This window comes from Dermacentor albipictus, chromosome 5, assembly GCF_038994185.2.
Source record: "Dermacentor albipictus isolate Rhodes 1998 colony chromosome 5, USDA_Dalb.pri_finalv2, whole genome shotgun sequence".
In the NCBI taxonomy this organism is placed as follows: Eukaryota; Metazoa; Arthropoda; class Arachnida; order Ixodida; family Ixodidae; genus Dermacentor; species Dermacentor albipictus.
The window spans coordinates 126,158,370-126,177,393 of NC_091825.1; the positions used below are offsets into that span (position 1 = coordinate 126,158,370).

Sequence of the window (19,024 nt, forward strand, 5' to 3'; positions counted from 1 at the left end):
TCGATTAATTTGCCCTCGCTCTACAATCGGCTAGCCTCCTGGTTAGCTCAGATGGTAGAGTCACCGCACCGGAAAGGCATTGGTCCCGGGCTGGAGTCCCGGACCAGGACAAATTTTTCTTCAACTGCGCGGCTTTGTTTCTGAGAAATCCGTATGCTTCCTTTGTAGCTTCGCACTGCAATACGGGTGGATGCCCCAATTTTTTTCTTTCATGTACTTTCCTCCAACTTGCGGACTTCTGCAGAACCGATTTGCTATACTCCGACTTGTAAAAAGAAAGAAGGAAAAGAAAGCCAAACAGGGTCTCGGAAGGCGAGTCATGTAAAAAGAATAGTTATGTTGCCGAAAATTATAAGAAAACGTTTTCTCGTACGAATTAAAACTAAGTACAATACCTGTTTGTGCAACAAACACTCTAACGAATTCGCACCTGGTTTCATTTTAAATGATACAACGACGTGATATGGAGAATTTCAGCTTTGATGCGAAAGCGTCAAATGGCTTATTGAGCGAAAAAGCCGGCGTCATCTGTAGCAGAGAGACGGCAGCTAAATTTTCACTGGCTGCAACACCACATCACGTGACGCTGGCTCGCGCTTGCAGGCTCCGAATTCGACGGAACAGAGCGGTAGAAACTAGCGCGACGCCACGTCACTAGCGCGACGCCACGTCACTAGCAGGCCTCAACGGAGCAGATACGGCGACGCGGCGAAGCGGGGCGTCGCACTGATGCCTCGGTCTCTCGTCGCGCAGGACGCTGGCGGCATGCGGCGCCCTTAATTTCGCAGAAATGTCGTCCAAATGATTCCTGTATAAAGCCAACATGCTAACATAGACACCGTACGAGTACCAATTTAATCGAAAAACTCGGTAACATACCACGGAGCAAAACTCTAAAACAATACTGGCAGCGCAAAACGCGAAGGACCTGCTCAGAGCAGTTCAATTGGACGTTAATGCTTTCGCATTGACAACTCGTAAGAAGTATTTAAGTGTTCTCGGATTCTTTAAATGACTCAGCAAAGCCATTGAATGTACTGTACAAGAATAAAGAGAAAAGACAATTGGTGGAGCTGCTGGGTAACCGGAATTCTGGAACTTCGTCATCGGACACTGCAGCCCGTCTTCATTATGCCGGAAGAAGGACCACCACAACCCGCTGCCCCGGTGACTACCGCGGTCTACCCCGGCACTTCCACCAATTGTAAGGGGGGTTTATTCGGCTCGTAGAGCAGCAGCGACAAACTCAGCACCAGCAGGTAGGGCGCAGCCAGAGAGCGAACTGGGTACGGGCCACGTGATGGGCAACGGGGCTTTTCAGCCTGCCGATCTTCTCCGTCACAAATGATACAGAGAGAGAGAGACAGAAAAGTTTGAGGTCGCTGTTATAGCGCTAATTTAGATCGTGTTAGAGACTCACGACCGCAAACGCAACCAATTAAGTTGGAAACAACTAAGAAGAGCATTATTTTTTAAGTGACTGTAACCATATCCCACAATTCTCTACATTCAGCGTTAACCACTTCCATCCGGGGGCTAACAAGGAGCACAAGCATGGTGGCCAAAAGCTGATACTTCACCAAATGCTTGGACTATCTTCTTTCGGGAAGCCGATGCTGCCAGTTACAGAAAAGTAAAGAAAAACAAAAAAACAAAGTGAATATCAGACAGACATCAGAAATCAGTGAACAACATCCTTTATTTCTTCTTTTCTAAGCCACGCGAGGAACGAGAAGAATTGGAAAGATAGACGCGTGTCGTGATGCCCGGCACACTGTTTTCTTCGGCATCTTCAATGACAGCGTTCGCAAGAGCTGCAATGCAGCCGGCTATTACAAAGGTTGATTGATGTTGCCGAGAGAGATAAATACACTGCAAACCCGCGAGTCACGTTTACTTGTATCTCAACTGAGAGAGAGAGAAAGGCAGGTCTCGAACGACTCAAAAGGGGAGGTCACAAAAGCAAACGGGGAAGCACCGATTAGTTCCATGCATCGGACAAGATAACGTAGATCTTTTTCTCCCCAAAGACCGCTCTTCTGACACTTTATGGTTGATTGTTTGACCAAAATACCGCGTATTCTGTACAGAGGCAGTTTTCTGACGCCGCAGACGCATGTGAAAAAAATAATAATAATGAAAGAAAGAGAGAAAAGGCCGTCATACCTTCTGTTTTTGGTTGTTGCGTCATAGCTCGCGATCTATCTCGGCGTTAACTTCTTGTCCGTGTTACTGATTGCATTTGGATTTTTTTTTAAATATCTCCCTCTCATTATTTTCAATGTCGCTCGGCGGTTTCCCTGAAAAGCATCGTCCAACACATCTCCGGCGTGCATACAGCAGAAACCTGCGACATAGCAGGTGGCGGGCAAATGTTTATCTCGTCGTTTACAGTGGCGTTTTTTTTTCTCCGCTTGGTAACGTGTAACCCAGATCTCCTGCGTTTTAAACAAAGAAACACCTGGCGGGCTCCGGTCTGCTGAACGAGGGTGCCTCTGACGTCGCGCTCCGTTGAGTATTGCCAGTGAATGTGTTTGTTACGTAATTTGCGACGAGATGAAAGCTTTTCACGAGTGTTTCGAAGCAGCGGTGACAGTACCTCGATGTACAGCAGCGCTCAACCTTGGGACGAGAAAGTAATTTTTGTGCTATTGCTTTCAGCCAGGGGTTTATAAATGAAACCACAGAATCCAATGTGCGTTACGCTTTGTTTACCTTTCAATTTTGATTAAATATATTTTTCTGCTGATTACAGGGCATTAACAATAACGCTGCCCTAAAGTAACTTCGCAGAAAAGAGAAGCGAACATAGTCTGATTTCTTGAAAATGTATAACAGGACATATACGCAGTGCATGCAATTGCACATAGTTGCTGATATGTTGGAGGAACAAAAAAGAAGCAAAACATTTATTTCGTGTAGCTCGCGACACACGACGATCCCGCAGGTAGACTGCTCTCGCCTGGCTCGAGACATCCCGCGATTTGGGTGCATGTGTGGCATGCTGTAACAGATTAGCTGCCAAACGAGAAAACGATAAGAGAACCAGACAGACTTTCTGTACTCGATATCCACGGCTACAGATACGCTTGGTTTGCGTCTGCTGCCACACAAGTTGTACAGACTTTCACGTGCAATAAATTAAAGCAAAGCGAATGAAAGCTACCGGCGGCTGAACAACCAGGCCTAAATGTTGCAGTCGGAACAAACACACTTGAACCCAGCTTGTCTACACTTGCCAAATGCACGCCGAGACGAAGCTCGGGGGCTAGGTTTCTGACTCTATATATAGAGCAGTTTTCACAACGTAATCAGGCTCGGTCGTTGCTCTGCGACATTTATTGTTTTTTTTTTCGTCCATGGCGCATAGGGCGTTCATCCTGAGAGGACAACGAAATGTGCAACTATAATGACGGGAAATGAGAGGTCGCTCGGTCATGAATTCTTTCTGGCGCGAGGCAAGCGCGCGTCTGTCACACGTCACTTTCGGAGGGAGCCGGCGGCGGAGCCGGACTCCTGCTGCTCCGCCGACGACGAGTGGAGCAGACTGCGTTCGGCCGCAGCCGCCATGACGTCATCGGCAACGGATCGCTTTCCGGGACCGCCGAGGAACTCCGAGTAGCGTTTTCCCGGGCCTCCCAGAAACTCTGAGTAGCGCTTTCCCGGGCCTCCCAGAAACTCTGAGTAGCGCTTTCCCGGGCCGCCCAGGAACTCGGAGTATCGTTTTCCGGGACCGCCCAGGAACTCCGAGAGCCGCTTGCTGGGTCTCGCCCTCGGGTGGCCCAGGATCCAATCCAAGTCGTGGCCGTAGCCACGGCTCCTAGCGAACGGGCTGTCGCCGGCGTACAGCTGCTGCAGGCTTCTGCTAAGTGCTCCGTCCGGATCTGCCCGAGTCGGGAAAGAGTGAAAGGAACGTCAATTAGAGAGCAACGCTTTTAACGTTCTGATAAAGAAAAAAGAACGAAAAAAAAAGAACGCTGCAACAACTGGCGTTCTGCGACCAATGTGTCACTATCGATTAAAGAAAAAAAAAAAGACGGCGGGCGCTAGTCGCCCCGTTATCGGTGTTTCATGGCTGGAGAGCGCTGAGTGCCCTTTGTCTGTGTAATCAGCATTGTATATTCGGCTTTGACGAGCGTAAACTTGAAGCTGCGAAAGCGCAAGTCTTTCAACATCGCTTTCCCAAAATGTGAATGTGGGAAGGACCGCCAAAAGGACGCACCGCCTTTTCTAAAGCTTCCTGCACCGCGATACTAAATTTTGTAGATAAAAAAATGCTGCTATCGCAACGAGTTGCAACCAGCCGTTTACCACTTGAACTTTGTTCCTACTGAGAGCGTCCCTCCTTTGTTCGAGGTCATCCAACATTGCCCCAGATCCCGGTGAAAGCGCTATTATCAGTTCGCCCCCCTTTTGATTCAGGCTATTGCAGGTGTTACGAGTGGAGCCCAAGAGTATAGATCAACGAATGAATAATGCTCCCTGCTCGTCATACAGGCGGCGCACAAAGAGTCGAGGCTCTGTACGTGTAAAGTAGTGTTTGTTAGGTCAGGCACCGGAGAGGCGGTGCGCCGGAAAGATACGCCTGTGTGGAGCGTAGACGTAGCGGGCACGAATACATTTATGCCGCTGCTTCCCATCCGTCAGGAATCAAAACTGACGCCGAAGTTCACTTTCTCCTCGAAGGCATCCTGCTCTTGACGTACGTGCTAGCTTAACTCGCGTACACTAGCAAATGTGACCAGACATTTATCCGTCATTTACGTTAATCTGTCCTTACCCGTTCTTATGTACCTCTTCCCTTGATTCCACGTGGCCTTTGTTTTGTTTCGTTACTTGTATTTCTTGCGATCCGTATCAATTTTCGCATATCTGATGGGTGAACACCAACTAGGATCGACTAATGCGTTTAAAGTATTGTTTAGACAAGAGAGCGTCAGGATCACTTCACTAGCGCGCCAGCCATGAAAGCTAGTGGGTACATAAATAAATAAGCAACATTTTGTGTGCAGTAGCTACGTTTTTTTTTTTCACTTTTCATTTTCTGCAGACGTAAGTATACATATGAAGCCACGAATATAGTTTGAACCACGCTGGTGATTTAACGATGGTGACGGTTTAGTCTTAAATATTTAGGCGACATGGTTAAGTGGAACATTTAGAACACAGACTCACGTGTTGGGTGGTGCTGACCGAGCCATACAAAATTGTCTTATGCCCCTTGAAGGAAGAAAAAGAACACGGATGCATTTAAACGTCATGCATAGAAAGTTGGTGCAGAGAGCGATCACAGGCATTGTTTAGGCAAGGTTTAGATGGTGAAAACAAAACTTGTGGCAAGTTTAGACGTGACTTTTAGAGAGCTATAAGCAGAAGGAAAGAAGGATGTAGGCTTTTCGAGGTGAGTCGGGAGACTACATGTGCAAGCATAAAACAGGGGGGGGGGGGGGGGGGGCGGGGCGAATGTCAGTGTAATGAGCACGTGTTTAGAAGAGACTTCAGCGCAGGCGTCAGCGTTTTAGTCACAATTGATTCATTTCAATGGTCGAGATGAACACTCAGCACCGCCTAAATCACCGATTGTTCGTCCACAAGAAAGTACAAAACAATTAGACAAGGGAACAGTGAGACCCACGCGCAACCGGAATTCGGCAACGATCGAATATGGATCCAGCCCATCTGCGGCAAAGCATAAAAACGGTCTCACTTCTTCGATTGATTGCGCTCGACATTACTGCTAACGCATTTACTTTATTCCTTGCGGATGGTTTTTAGAGGAATGGGTCAATGGCTTCGTCGTTGGTAGTTCATGCGAAGAGATCGTTAATTTATGGCTGTCATTCGGCGAAAGTCAAGCGCATTAAATTGTAGAGGGCGGTAATAAGAAAGATAGGAAGTTTAATCCGGCAAGCCGCTAGTTCGAAGTAAGTTTAAGCGGACAAGCTTTTATCGGTCAAAAACGTTATTACTCACTTCTTACTTATGTTGCTTACACAGCAACAATAATAAAAAGAGAAATATGTAGGAAGTTCGATGTCTCCATGCATTTGCATATAAACAGTAGCGCTAATGAGAGGCTAGGTCTAGGATGATGAAAAAAAGATCTTCATGATCTGTATATGTGTACAAGTCATTCGCCAACCTTCGCTATTTGTGCAGACATAAACTAACGCGGACCGATCACGGAGGCCGAGTAATCAAAGGCGTTGGTTGGCTGATCTTGATAACGCTACCGCAGTACAGCAGCGTAGCGTGCGAGTGTTCTTTTGATTTTGTTGTGTGCCTCATTGTTTGAGCTGGAGGTAAAGCAGCGTGTAACAAACGCGCACGAACATGCGTTCCGCAAATCGCATGCCGCTTGTGCCTCCGCGCCTGCTAGATGCTGAACACAGCACGTGTGCATCTAACTGGGTTGCCCCTATCGACTAAGGCCTCGTTGCAGGCGAGTTCAAGTAAGGTACGCTTAGAGTATCGGTGAGGGACAAAAAAGCAGGGAGGAGCTCGACATAGACGGAGTCGTTATAGGCACAGGTAAATGTAAAATATAAAGAGAGGCTTTAATAAAGGGCGAAGGGGTTCAGAAGAAAGAACAAGGTGATATGGACGAAACGCTACACTGCTGTAGATGTATATAAAACCTGATTAGCTCGCGCAGGCTAGGTGGCCATTTGTCGTCACCCCGTTTAGAAGGGCACGCCCATACAGGTCATCATCATCGTAATCATCATCATCATCATGTTCTACTAGCGCCTGCAGCTTAACTTTACGCAGGGGGCTTCTCTTGGACATAGCTGATGCGATCATTGCTCCGACGCTGTAGTTACTTGCCTTCAGACGCGAGGACGTCAAAAACAAAAAAACGACCGTGCATGGAAGTGGAACTCAGCAGTGGTATGGTTAGAAAGACACATGCTTTTAACCATCGTCCAGAAGCAAAAGCGTTGCCTCCCGACTCGTTTTAGTCGTCGTACAGTTTAGAGAAGGAGTTTCATGCAAGTATTACTGGAGGGGAAACTGACGCTACGGTCGCAGGGCCGCCGTACGATGCGTGAGAAGCAAGCGAATGTTATTCGACCCACTTTGAATGCGTAGGTGCGGCGTCTTCTACCATTATTTCTTGGTCTAGTTTTGTCGTGAGCTTCATGCCGTTTCTTCGGACAACTATACGTTTAAGAGGAAGCTTTAGCTCGGGAGTTCTTGCCTAAATACACATGAAAGAAGAAACCGTGTTTCTCGGCAACCACCGTACCAAATTTGATGAGGTTTGTTGCATTTAAAAGAATGTGTTAAAATCTAGTGACTGTCCTAGCCATGTTTTTTATTTAGGCCGTCAATATGTTTATAAATATCGTTAAAAATCACAAACTTTTAGAAAACGAAACTATAAAGTTTAGAACTCTGTAACTCAGCAATGAAAAACGATATCACAATTCTGTAAATTGTACCTAATAGTACAACTCAGCGGAAAAAATTGATGTATTATATATGGCTCTAAAATGGACTACTAATGTGTGAGTAGGACGTTTGCAAAACCGTTGCAAACAATGTAACAAATTCACGTAAGATGAAAAATGACAAAACAATTTTTTTTTTGCTTTTGATGCTCTAACAGCTACAGTTTACAGAACTGCGATATCTGTTGTTAGTGCACAGCTATGACTTTGTAACCTTCGTACTTTCATTTTCTTCAAACTTACCCATTATTGAATGCTCCACTTAAAAAATTCGGGCCCAAAATGAAAAATACGCTTCCAAAAGTCACTAGAATTTAACATTCTCTCAAATGCAACAAATTTCATTAAAATCGGCCCAGCGGTTATCTAAGAAAAGCTTCTTTGCACTCTACATGATACTAGAATAGGCAGCATCGGAGTTGAGCCCGACCTAAAGCATCCTTCTTAAGTTTGAGTAATTATTCAATTTGCGATCAACTGTCTGAGACTCTAATTCTTTTAGTTACTTACAGACTGTGCTAGGAAAGAGCAGCTCTATTTAGAGAGTATAACATTCACCTCAGAAAATTCCTTGCTGACATGCTAAACCCAGTGACTTTCTTAAGAGAACCAAAAACGGTATGGTGTCAGGTTACATAGTTATTGTTGCATAAAGAACTAGTAATGGGAAATAATTTACGTTTACTCTGAAATGGATACTGCAAAAAAAAAGATTCCAAAGAAATAAGAAATGCAACGCCTCCGATAATTTGTATTCAGCTTGAACCATATCGCGGGCGGATACCTGAGTCACCGGCGCCAGATTTCCCCTCCAGGAATTTTCTCAAGAAACTTTATGGTTTAGAAATGGCCTCCGAGAGTGACAAAAGGCAGGGTTTCGCACGCGGTCCCATACGTAGTCGCAACATTTCGCTCCTTCGAAACCGTAGAGCTCGCGCTATCGAAGCATCGATAATCCCACAGCTCCTGCATGCAACATTGAGGAGAACAAATGTTCGCGGTGACTATATAGCACACGCGGCAGAGTCCGTTCCCTGCAACGTGCAACGCTGCCCCATTCTATCGCTTGTTACATCGTGCGCCGAAGCAGCTAAAAATTTAGTTTATAAAAGTATTTTGAGATTAGGATGCAGCAGAAAGGTAAAATGAAGGATGTTGGTGCTGCGTGCCGCCGCTCCGTATCAAATGCGACGCTCACATCACCATCACCATCCCCAACATCCACGTCGCAGCGAGTGCGATTAGGCTCGATTGTATTGGACGCTTCGGAACGCTATGTATGGGGAAACCCGCTGCTCGACGTCACGCTCGGAGGCCTAGGTTTAGACATAGTTTTAGTTGTGACCTCCGAGACAGCCGGCTCGCGCCACGTAACTGCGCCTCTCGCCGGCCTTCTCGGAGGCCACGGTTTAGACGGTTGTACCTCGTTTACGCGTCCGGCGAAGAGTGGAACGCGTCGCGTTTCCTCCGTCCGAGGAACTCGGAGCCCATGCGCTTGGGCAGCAGGTCGGAGGTCGAGGAACGCTTGCCCAAGAACTCGGAGCCGATTCGCTTCTGCTTGGCCGCGGCCGCGGCCGCAGCCATGGCCAGGTCGAGGTCGTCGTCATCGTCGTTGTCGTAAGCGCCGCCGCCGAAGCGGTTGACGCCGGCCGCGGCGCGCAGCAGCCTGGCCACTCGCAGTGCGGCGGCGGGCGACCTCGCGGCCAGCTCTTCCTCCCAGAAGCCCCCTGGCAGCACGTCGGCGACGTCCAGACGGGAGGACGGCGACCGCTTGCCCAGAAACTCGGATCCCATGCGCTTCGCTGCGTCGAAGCGCGGGCAGAAGGCGCGGCCACGCCGCGTACAGCTCGCGTTGCCAAGCAACGGGACTTTACGCTTATACTATTGACACGTGTACTTATGTTTATCGCGCGACCACGTTTCGCCGCTTAACAACTGTAATCGCACAGCGAGGGACGCGCCTGCATGTATCCGACGTTTCTGGAAAGTTATCGATGCTTCTACCCGGCTGTCTGTTGTCGCCGAACCTTGTGTTATCTGATTTCATCGCGTAACGCGAATGGTGTAGAACTTTGTGGAAGGCACGCGGGTCCGAACGATTAGTCTGGAACATTCGACGACTGCTCTATAAAAGCCGACGCACTTGACCCGCTGATCAGATTTTCGACGATCGCCGACTGTGTTCGCCGCTATCGTTGTGCTTTAAGTGTAGCCTGTTTTGTGGGCACAGGTTCGCCCAATAAAAGCTAGTTTTGTCTTTCACAGTACTGCTACTGTGTTCTTTCTTCACCGTCACTACCACGTGACACTATATATGCGCGCGCTCCGAGGTCCTCACATTTTTGTCGGCGGGAGTCACCTACGTGTGGCCGTTGGTTTCCTATGCCTGGCTGCCCGGGCTTGAGGTTATGCGCAGCGCCAGAGAGGATGCGCAGGGGAAATACGTGAACGGAATCGTGCAACAAGCGCTGGCTGTGCGTTCTCCATAATGAGACCCTCAAGGAAAAATATTGAGTCGAGCTAGATCTGAAGATTATGCTTCTGTAGTAACAAATTGGACATTCGTATCAAGAACAGAACTTTTGTGAGCTAGAAAAAGACGAGAATGAAAAACCGTAGCGGCGCCATCTATTGTGGACTACGATGTCTCTCGTGTTACGTCAGCACTCGCTGACTCACAGAGAACGGTATAGAGGTAAGTCAGGTGGAAATTACGTCATCCTGTCCGTTTTGGCGCGGGCGGTTGAAATTGAGGTGCGGCACCGGGACCTTCGACGGCAATTTTTCTACGCAACAGTATGATACACTGGCACAAGGAAAACGACGACGTGCACTTATCTGCACGTAAATATGTTGGTCGGAGTGAGTTACGAGCGAGAGATATGCATCGCTGGAGCCTAACGTGAGGCAGTAGAGGGTGCAGTGCGCTTGTTTTTTAATATTATCGGTTAAAAATAAGTGAAACGCGGAGGAAGCTTTATGTGAGACATCGGCAAAATTGAGAGGCCGAAATGAGAAAAAAAAAGCTGTGCTGAATATTGTATCACTGGTTACTTTGGCGGGACAGAGCGCGTTCGCAGGCCAAACAGTAAGTGCTCTAGGGCGCGAAAAGCCCTGCAAAATTGAATGCCGATGTGCTTACGAACGCTGTATCCCATGATAACGAAATATTTTACGCGACCGAATAAACTACGCAATGCATGTTGAGTTTCTGTTCTTGTTTCTTTCATCCGTACTGTTTTGCAAGCAGAATTTATCCCTTTTGTTTTCGCCGCACGCCAGAAGGTGACGGCAAGAAAGCTATGTCTATATTGTTGACACCTTTCCGGAAACGGTTCCCACATTTACGCCTGATGCTCCTGTTAACTCCACCTGCATTCGAACACTTTCTACACTGTATAATCAGCTTGACGTTATCGCTCATTCTATCATGCATCATGTCGTATCTTGCTTGTATGCAACCCGGCGTTTACTACGTGCCGTGACTACAACTAGCGTCCTAATTTCCACGGCCTTGAAACTAGTCCGCACAGGTTATTATGCAAAATAGAAGTGAGGAGTGCAGACAGGACACAAGAGTAGAGAAGTGGACACCACGAACGCCGACTATCCTGTGTCCACTTCTCTATTCTTGTGTCCTGTCTGCACGCCTCACTTCTATTTTGCATAATGAATCCTTACCAACTAGCTCAGCTTTCTGTCATTCTAAACGCACAGGGCAGGCTGCGGTCAGGGCTCGAGTCTCCTTTGGTAATTATGTCACGGGCGTATACCTATGGACGTTGTTGCTGGCTGGCTAGGGCACTACAAGGTCGCGCGGTAATATTTTCGTCACATGGCAATGCCAACTGCACTCAGTATTCTGTAGCGACGCATATTTGTGACTGAGGAGACAAACAGGACAGGAGTTCAGATGGCATAGGGCAGAGACAAGCTTGCTTACACGTGTAGATCCTTATTTTGTTAGCCTTGCTTCTTGGATGAACGATCAACAGTATTCCTACCTGTTCCATCTCTATAAGAACTAAGCTACACACGCAACTTTCTTTAACACTTACACTTCCCTCCCCCTACTCAACGAACGAGCTTGTTTTCCTCCTCATTCGCCATTTAGAGTGGGGGAGATTGAGCTATGCGTACATAAACACGCTGCCAAAGGCAAGCAGTTGCTGCCTGACGAAGACATGTTCCCTTGTCGAAATGTAGGATCCAGCTGCATTCCTTGTTCAACCACTGTTGCAAGGAAACAGGGATCATACGGCGTCGAAATTTGGTGAGATAGTGAGGACTCGCAGTTCAATCAAATCGTGTGCGACTAGGACAACGAAAGAAAGCCCACTGCTGAAGTTCGCTGGAGCCCAGTATCATACATAAAAAAAAAAATCCCACAGCCAACAAACCCCTGCGTCGGGCCACCAATAGGTGTGGAGAAAATGCGCAGATAGCTTTCCCGTGGGCAGTGACTTTTTGGTGATCAGAAGCTGGTGCCACACTGCTTGGCACAGCGTCGGAGTGCGCGATGGCGCGAGGCCGATATTAATGCGAATTTTCGTGCGAGCTCGCGCTGATTGCTTCATTATTGCGCTGATGAGGAAAGATACGCCACTGTGTTTGGGGGAGCTCTCCGCGTTGGAAGCGGCCGAGGCTGCCGCACCATTAGCGTGTGCAGTTGAGTGCGAGGACGCCCACTACTACACGGAGGTCGGGTGAAAGTTATCGCAAATCCCATTGTGCGCGGTCCACGCGCTCTTTCGTTCCCTCTCTGTCTATCTGCGCGTCCCGGACGAATTCCCGGCGACAGTGCGAAAGTGTGTGACATATATATACCGCTAGGGGTCCCCCCATCAGCCATCGTACTTGACCTTCCCGTCCAAAACGCAATCACGGCTCTATAGACCGCGATGAGGGCGAACATTCCGACGACTGCCGCGTGAGAGTTGCGGAGATTGGTCTCTTGCGCAAACGGACGCCTTTAGAGTGTGCGTGCTGGAGCGTAAGCGAAAGGTGTTGCATAGGCACGTGTCTTAACTGCTGCCTTGGCGTCTGTTTAATCAAGGTCGGCAAATTTCTCACTTGTCCTCGGCATAGCTACTTTGCAACGATGTCTTAAAGTTTAGGGTTAGGAGTTTCGTTTATAGATGCTGCGGCTCGTTCCAACATGTCCAGCGCACGCAAATGCCTCCTTTTTTTTTCTGGGGAGGAAGGAAGGGAAACGGAGGCTTCTGTTGGAATATACCGCAGAAACTACAACCGAAGTGTACACGGTCCGTATGTTATAATATATTGGACGCAGATTCCTGTGGAGATGTGTCCTGGCCAGCCAGCGTCAACTCCACGGAGACAGCATTTTAACATGATCTTGGCTTCTAGCGCGAAGTGAACACGGACACAGAAAGGAGCAGACAGGACGAGCGCTAGTCCTGTCTGCTCCTTTCTGTGTCCGTGTACACTTCGCGCTAGAAGCCAAGATCATGTTACCGTACCAACTCGCCCAACTGTCTATCCTTTTGCGAGACAGAATTACCGAGCACATCATGCGGTACCCGCTTTACGACGGTAATTGTAATGTGCGATCGAGCTGTTCCTGTCACGCAGCTACTATAGGTACTCTCATTGCTAAGTAATCATTTGCAACCCGCGGCAATACATAGCACTGAGGATAGATGAGTGCACTGCTGCCAGCTAACGTGAATTCAGAGCGATATACCGCTATACTTTGTGGGATTGAGAGGAAATACTATCTATGGTTGCTTTTACTATACCAACTTATATTAACTAACGATGGCTACAACTACCAAAAGGCGCATTCAGGTTTGACAGCAAAACTCCTCATCAGAATAACAAATGTTGTTATCTGGTTGGCGAATAGTCGGGTGTTGCTCAACGCCCTTGTTCCTTTTTATTGCGGAAATGCCAAAACTTCTTCAGAAGTTTGGCCCTAAAGTGGCTGTTGTTATGCAGGGTTTAGATATAGTTTATTTGAGCTTTAGCAGAGGGAGGAAAAGGGAGTTAGAGTGTTTTAGGGTATCGCTGGTCCCATTGCACTAACACAGCTCCATGCCTAAGTTTGGTGTCATTGATATATTTATGAAATGTAAACGACAACGGTCATACTCTCTAAGCCAACAAAGCCATACAAGGCTCAAATTACTGACGCGTGACGTCGTATGTGCAGCTGCTTACGTAATCGCAAGCTACGGTGTAAGACGACACGCGTTTCACAATGAGCAGTCTTCGTGCAAGTTGGGATTAGCGAGGTTTCGTTTAGTGCGACTTTAGCGAACAGCTGGAGAGAGCGGTTTAGGCTGGCTTACGGGATTCCATTTTAGGCAACGGTTCGGCCGCACATCGACGGGTTTGCGCACAGCGAAATTTTCGCTTTGAATAGCGCTAAAGGTGGCAGTGAGGAGCGAGCGGATAAAGCGGAGCGAGCGTATAAAGCGGAGCGAGCGGATAAAGCGGAGCGAGCGTATAAAGCGGAGCGAGCGAATAAAGCGGAGCGAGCGTATAAACCGGAGCTCCCGTATTACCTTCCATGTTGGCGTGCACGGCACAAAATAATCCGCACGTCGCCAGGACCACAAGAGCGAAGAGGTGAAGGCAGCTCATGGTGACCAGGTGCCTGGGAGGAAAACAAACATAGCGACAATTACGTGTCACTTCAAAAGAAATCGTTTGAGGGAATTAGACTACCTTCATTTCTAAATGGAAGGTTTGACTTCATCGCAGGAATTTGGTTGCTCCAGGAAAACTAACGGTACTTAGGCAATGATGCACATCTTACAAAACAAGAAGGATCAAAACAACAAGGGCCCTGGCAAAACACAAAGTGAAGACAAATCATCAATGCACTTACAAAGCAAGTTTTCCTAAGTACATCGAATATACTCGATAATAGTGTACGGACTGACCAATGAGAAACCGTCGGTTTGAAGCAGATTCATCTAAGACAAAGATGGCGCATAGTTCAATACAGCGCTAATCCGCAACGGAAATCTGCGCAGTCTTTGGGAGTTGTAGAAAAGTTAGTCTTGGTCCGGGGATCGAATCCAGTACCATTGCCTGACTGCGGCGGTTGCTCGTCCAATTGAGCTAACGTAGAAGGTTCACGTGGCAGAACGGGCGCGAATAGTTCGATCACTAGAATCGCAGGAACACTGACAAATCAAATAAGGATTTCGTTTCTAGATTCATGCTTAAATCAGATGAACACCGACATCCCTTTTCACACAGTGCCTATATGTGACGTGTATCATGCATAACGTCGCCCGGCGATTAGGCATTGGTTTCACTCTAAAAACAGTTGCACCCTTTGGGGTGTATATTTGTCCCACAACAATAATCGTCATCTGTCTTGCCCGCATTTCCTTTCTTTAACGCTGCGAGCCCGGTACTTCCCAGTCACGAACGGCATGCGCGTTATCAGTGTGACGCAGCATTCTCGACAGGAAAGTAGCGAGCGCCGAGTTTTCAAGAAAGGAAACGCAAGCAAGGGAGATGACGATTGTTGTTGTGGGACAAATATACACCCCAAAGGGTGCAAACTGTTTTTAGAGTGTTGGCCATCCCGCTAGGGGCAATCCAGCACGCCATGCTCTTGATTATCATTAATATTATTTCGTAGAGGCATGTAGTTTCGTGGCTATTGCGCACGAAGCTTTTGAGTGCCACCGGTGCAGCAGCACTCTGCAGCACGAAGACGAGGTTGAGAAGCAAACGCGGCACGAGCAGCTAATCGGCCATACATTTTTGGCAGTCTTGTATATAGATTGTACGTACACTCGTTTATCCTTTCGACGTACGTGTGATTCTAGTCAGAATCCTAGTCAGAAGGCAGGGTAGCAATTGCCTCCTGAAAAGGACACCACGTCCAGCCGCTTCGAACGGAGGATAGAAAGAACGGAAAGAGAAAGAGGAAGGCCTTGCGGAACACGCCACATCACACAAATACATAGTATACGAGCACTACAACTAGTGATAAAAGCCATTCCAGAACCGCTGTAGTAGCGTAGCGACTTTGGTGTTGCGCTGTTGAGGCCGAGGGCGAAGGACCGAATCCTGGCTGCGGTGGCAGCATTACGATGGCGGCGAAATGCAAAAACGTTCATGTACCGTGATTGGTTGCACGTTAAAGAATCCCAGGTGGTCAAAGCTAATCGGGAGTTCCCCGCTACCGCGTTCGTCATAATTGAATCATGATTTTGGCACGTAAAACCTCAAAATTTAATTTAATTTGCAGCCATTTCAATACCGCCGACTGTCAACACACAAGTCGTCATGAGAAACATAAGTTCATCTTTATACGCGCACATTTCAAGCAACGTTCGCCGCAAAGCATATACTTGAACTATATGAAAGCGCTGCACAATCTGTACAAAAGCGATAGTTCTCGACCCCCAATTCTGTTACGCTAGGCTGCAGTATTTCACTTGTGTTCAATTGATTTCCCGTAGTCTCGCCTGTCTGCTACACAATCATTTCAAACTTGAAACCACGGGAAGAACCCTGTTTGCGATGTGTTCCAAAAGCGGCTGGCTCAACCACAGCGGGATGGTAAGGTGAGCTGTTAACCGTGCAACCTTCCAGTCCTAATTCCCACTAACTCAATATGGATTTTTTTGAATGCCAGCTTTACACTAGAAAATATAATGAGAGGTTACCGAAACTATTTCTCAGTTTTCTGGGATTTTTATTATCTTCGCTTCACCACCAGCTGCAATTCGCCTTCCGAATACATCAAAATCGATATTTAGATTGAGGGCATAAAAGCAGAAGTGCGGAGTGTATGAATATTCAGACTAAATTATGTTGAGGGGGACATCAAAGAAACCCCGTTCGAACGAATCTGAGCCTAAAAATATGTATATAATAAAACAATACTTCCAAGAAGTGCATTACACTGAACCTTCGAGTGGTTCATTTTTCTTCGATCTTGTCGTTCCGGTGAAGCCCAGCTTCTATTCCCGTGCTTTCTCGCATTGCTAATGGGTCGCTCTCTGTTGCCAGCGCGAATTTCGTAACGACCCACTGCGGGAGCCCCCGACATTCATTCTCAGCACCATATGCCACCCCCACCGATGCTCCGGGAATTCCCTCACCGGCGTCATGGAACCAGCGGCCTCTGTTGCTGTCACGGCATTGTGTGCTCCAGATGCGGCTATACATACACAAAGAACACCTCCAGGAGTAATTTTCTCACCGTCTGCATCGAACTCTCGAATATCTTCTTATGTCTGGTTCGGTAAGCAAAACTATGGTTGGTGTTATATGTGCGGGAGAAACCGAAGCCCCATCAGCAAATCTGCATCCCTGAAAACTCGGTGTCGGATGCTTTCTCACTTATTTGTATCTTTGAAAGGCTCCGGTTCATTTTAAAAAGAAGCAGTAAACAGCCCTGTCGTTATCATCAGCACGTGGGTTTCGAACTCTGAGTGTTTCTCTTTTTTCCAAGGGCGCGTCTGCAAGACGCGAGAAAGAATGGTGCACCGAAGTATAGACCAGCCAGCCAGAAGCCATTCATCATCAACTGAGTACAGATCGTGGGAAGGTGAAAGAAAGAGAAGCTTCGTTTTTGGCAAAGCCCCTTTGGTCCTCCCCCGCGTCTGAGCGGAACTGTCATTAGGCCAAACAATGTCACCTCGGTTTTGCAACTACACCCCTTCCCCTCCCCCCGCCTTTTCTCTTTATTTCTTTTGAAAGGTTATTTTTAAGTGTAGCATACAAGAATCCTCTGTGGCTAGGTGGAGAAGGCAGTAACTCGAAAAAATTACCATCCGAGGTTTTATCCGTGAGAGAGAGAGAGAGAGAGCTTTATTTTCCACTGCAGGGTTGGAAGTCTTATCTTATAATCTACGAGTTCGGAACGCAACCACAAGATAAATTAAGAGTTAATAGATGAATGCGCTTTACTTGAGCTCGGTAACATTACAATGCAGCACAAAAGCACTGAAGCAAGGTCGCTTCAGAGATAGCACACAATGAATATAACTCTTTCCATGCCCGAACGTTTTAAACTGAAGTTAAACCTAAACGCCAAACGATGGATTTGATCAGATAGTGCGGACCGCGAAAGAGGCTCTGATCGTCGATAGGGGGCTTCAATGCTTATGATCATGCTGGTAGCTACTTCTTTCCTCGCTCTTTGTAATTTTCCTTGTGTATTTTGCCCGACTTCCCTGTCAAAGTGTGTCGGGCTTAGTCCTCACGCAAACATTTTGGAACGTATTTACATAGTTCTTGCCTGAAACTGTTAGTAATAGTATAGATGTCAGCCAACAGTGATTTTTAGCATATTATTAACAGCACTAGCAGCACTTGTACGAATGAAAACCTTAGTGAACTCCGTTCCTTGCTATCAATGCGAAAAAGTCCGTCACTGCAAATTAATTTCTTAAAAAGCTCATTAAAACTTTTCGAGGACAAGTCAAGGGAGCGCAGACAATCAAAGGGAAGCATAAAGGACAAGAGTGCACAGAAACTGACCGCGATGAACACAGGTCATGCATCGCATTGGCCGGCCAGCTTCAGCTGAAGCAACAGCAACATAGAGCAGCCAAGGCAATAATGACACGGCATATCTCTACAAGGAGATTAAAGAGGCAGGGACGCCTCAGCGGAGTTGTCGACAATGTCCGATGCTTCCGATAAAAACATTCGCCAGGCGTTACGCTGTCTAACTGGGCCGAGTATATCCGGCTTGAGCGAGAAAATGAACGGAAGCAGGCGCCACCAGGCTACTGTTCTCACCTCATAAGCTCGGCCGAGCGTGGATTTATCGCCACTCCTCGAAATGAACGCGTCCTATGGTAGTATAGCAAAAGTAAACAGACAAGAAGAGAGGCGGTAACGGATAAACGATGTGCTTCTCTGAACGGTGCACGCCGATACGCTATACAGAAAGTGTTGTTCGGCACGTCGCTGGCCACGAAGACACGCGACATAACGTCCGAAGCACCCCTGCTAACGCTTGCACTGCGCACAGAAGGAGGCAACCCTGCTGCCTTGCTCTGTCATATTTATTCGTTATCTTTTGTTTTCTTCTGACTTTCTTCTTCCCCTTTCACTGCTTGACTGCAAGGCCTGTTACGTTGTCCAGAATGCTTGGGCGGCAGGCGGGCCCGCGAGAAGCGTTTGGGCGGGGAGACGCGTAACAAAGTTGCTCTTTATTTTCTCTCGTATTTTTCAACTCGATGGTGGCGTTCGCTTTCCCTGGCTACCGGACTGCCGAGTCCTTGTTTCTGTCAATGTGCGAACGAAAGCCTGGTGGCCAAACAAAATACTACACGGTGGAATCTATTTATTTCGAGAAGTGCTACGCATGTGCATCTTTGTTGGGGTTCAGGCTTTAGCACGTTTCTTTCTTTCTTTCTTTCTTTCTTTCTTTCTTTCTTTCTTTCTTTCTTTCTTTCTTTCTTTCTTTCTTTCTTTCTTTCTTTCTTTCTTTCTTTCTTTCTTTCTTTCTTTCTTTCTTCTCTTTTCTTTCGCCAATTGCTACGCTAATCGCGTCTCCAGGCCAGTGCCATAGGTTGGCAGTAGACCGTTTAGGCGTGCACCCTTGTAGTACCACGCGA

At 47.4% G+C, this 19,024-nt stretch overlaps 2 protein-coding genes across 5 annotated transcripts in view; both read right to left on the bottom strand.

Annotated features, from left to right (window-relative positions):
• Positions 1-1,681: 1,681 nt before the first annotated feature.
• LOC135913971 (helicostatins-like) lies at positions 1,682-7,701 on the bottom strand. Its single transcript, XM_065446678.1, has 2 exons — positions 7,698-7,701; positions 1,682-3,884 (listed from the first exon to the last, which is right to left on the bottom strand). Exons 1-2 carry the CDS (start codon positions 7,699-7,701, stop codon positions 3,481-3,483), a joined length of 408 nt encoding a protein of 135 aa, XP_065302750.1. The 3' UTR covers positions 1,682-3,480.
• LOC135913954 (uncharacterized) overlaps positions 3,745-19,024 on the bottom strand; it is a 110,869-nt gene continuing 95,589 nt past the window's right edge. For all 4 annotated transcript variants that reach the window (XM_065446659.2, XM_065446661.2, XM_065446660.1 and 1 more), the window contains 4 exons: positions 13,985-14,076; positions 8,878-9,256; positions 5,176-5,220; positions 3,745-3,884 (listed from right to left, as the gene is read on the bottom strand). In XM_065446659.2, coding sequence (XP_065302731.1) covers positions 8,883-9,256; positions 13,985-14,076 — 466 coding nt within the window. In that variant the 3' untranslated portion in view covers positions 3,745-3,884; positions 5,176-5,220; positions 8,878-8,882. The remainder of the gene's footprint in view (positions 3,885-5,175; positions 5,221-8,877; positions 9,257-13,984; positions 14,077-19,024) is intronic.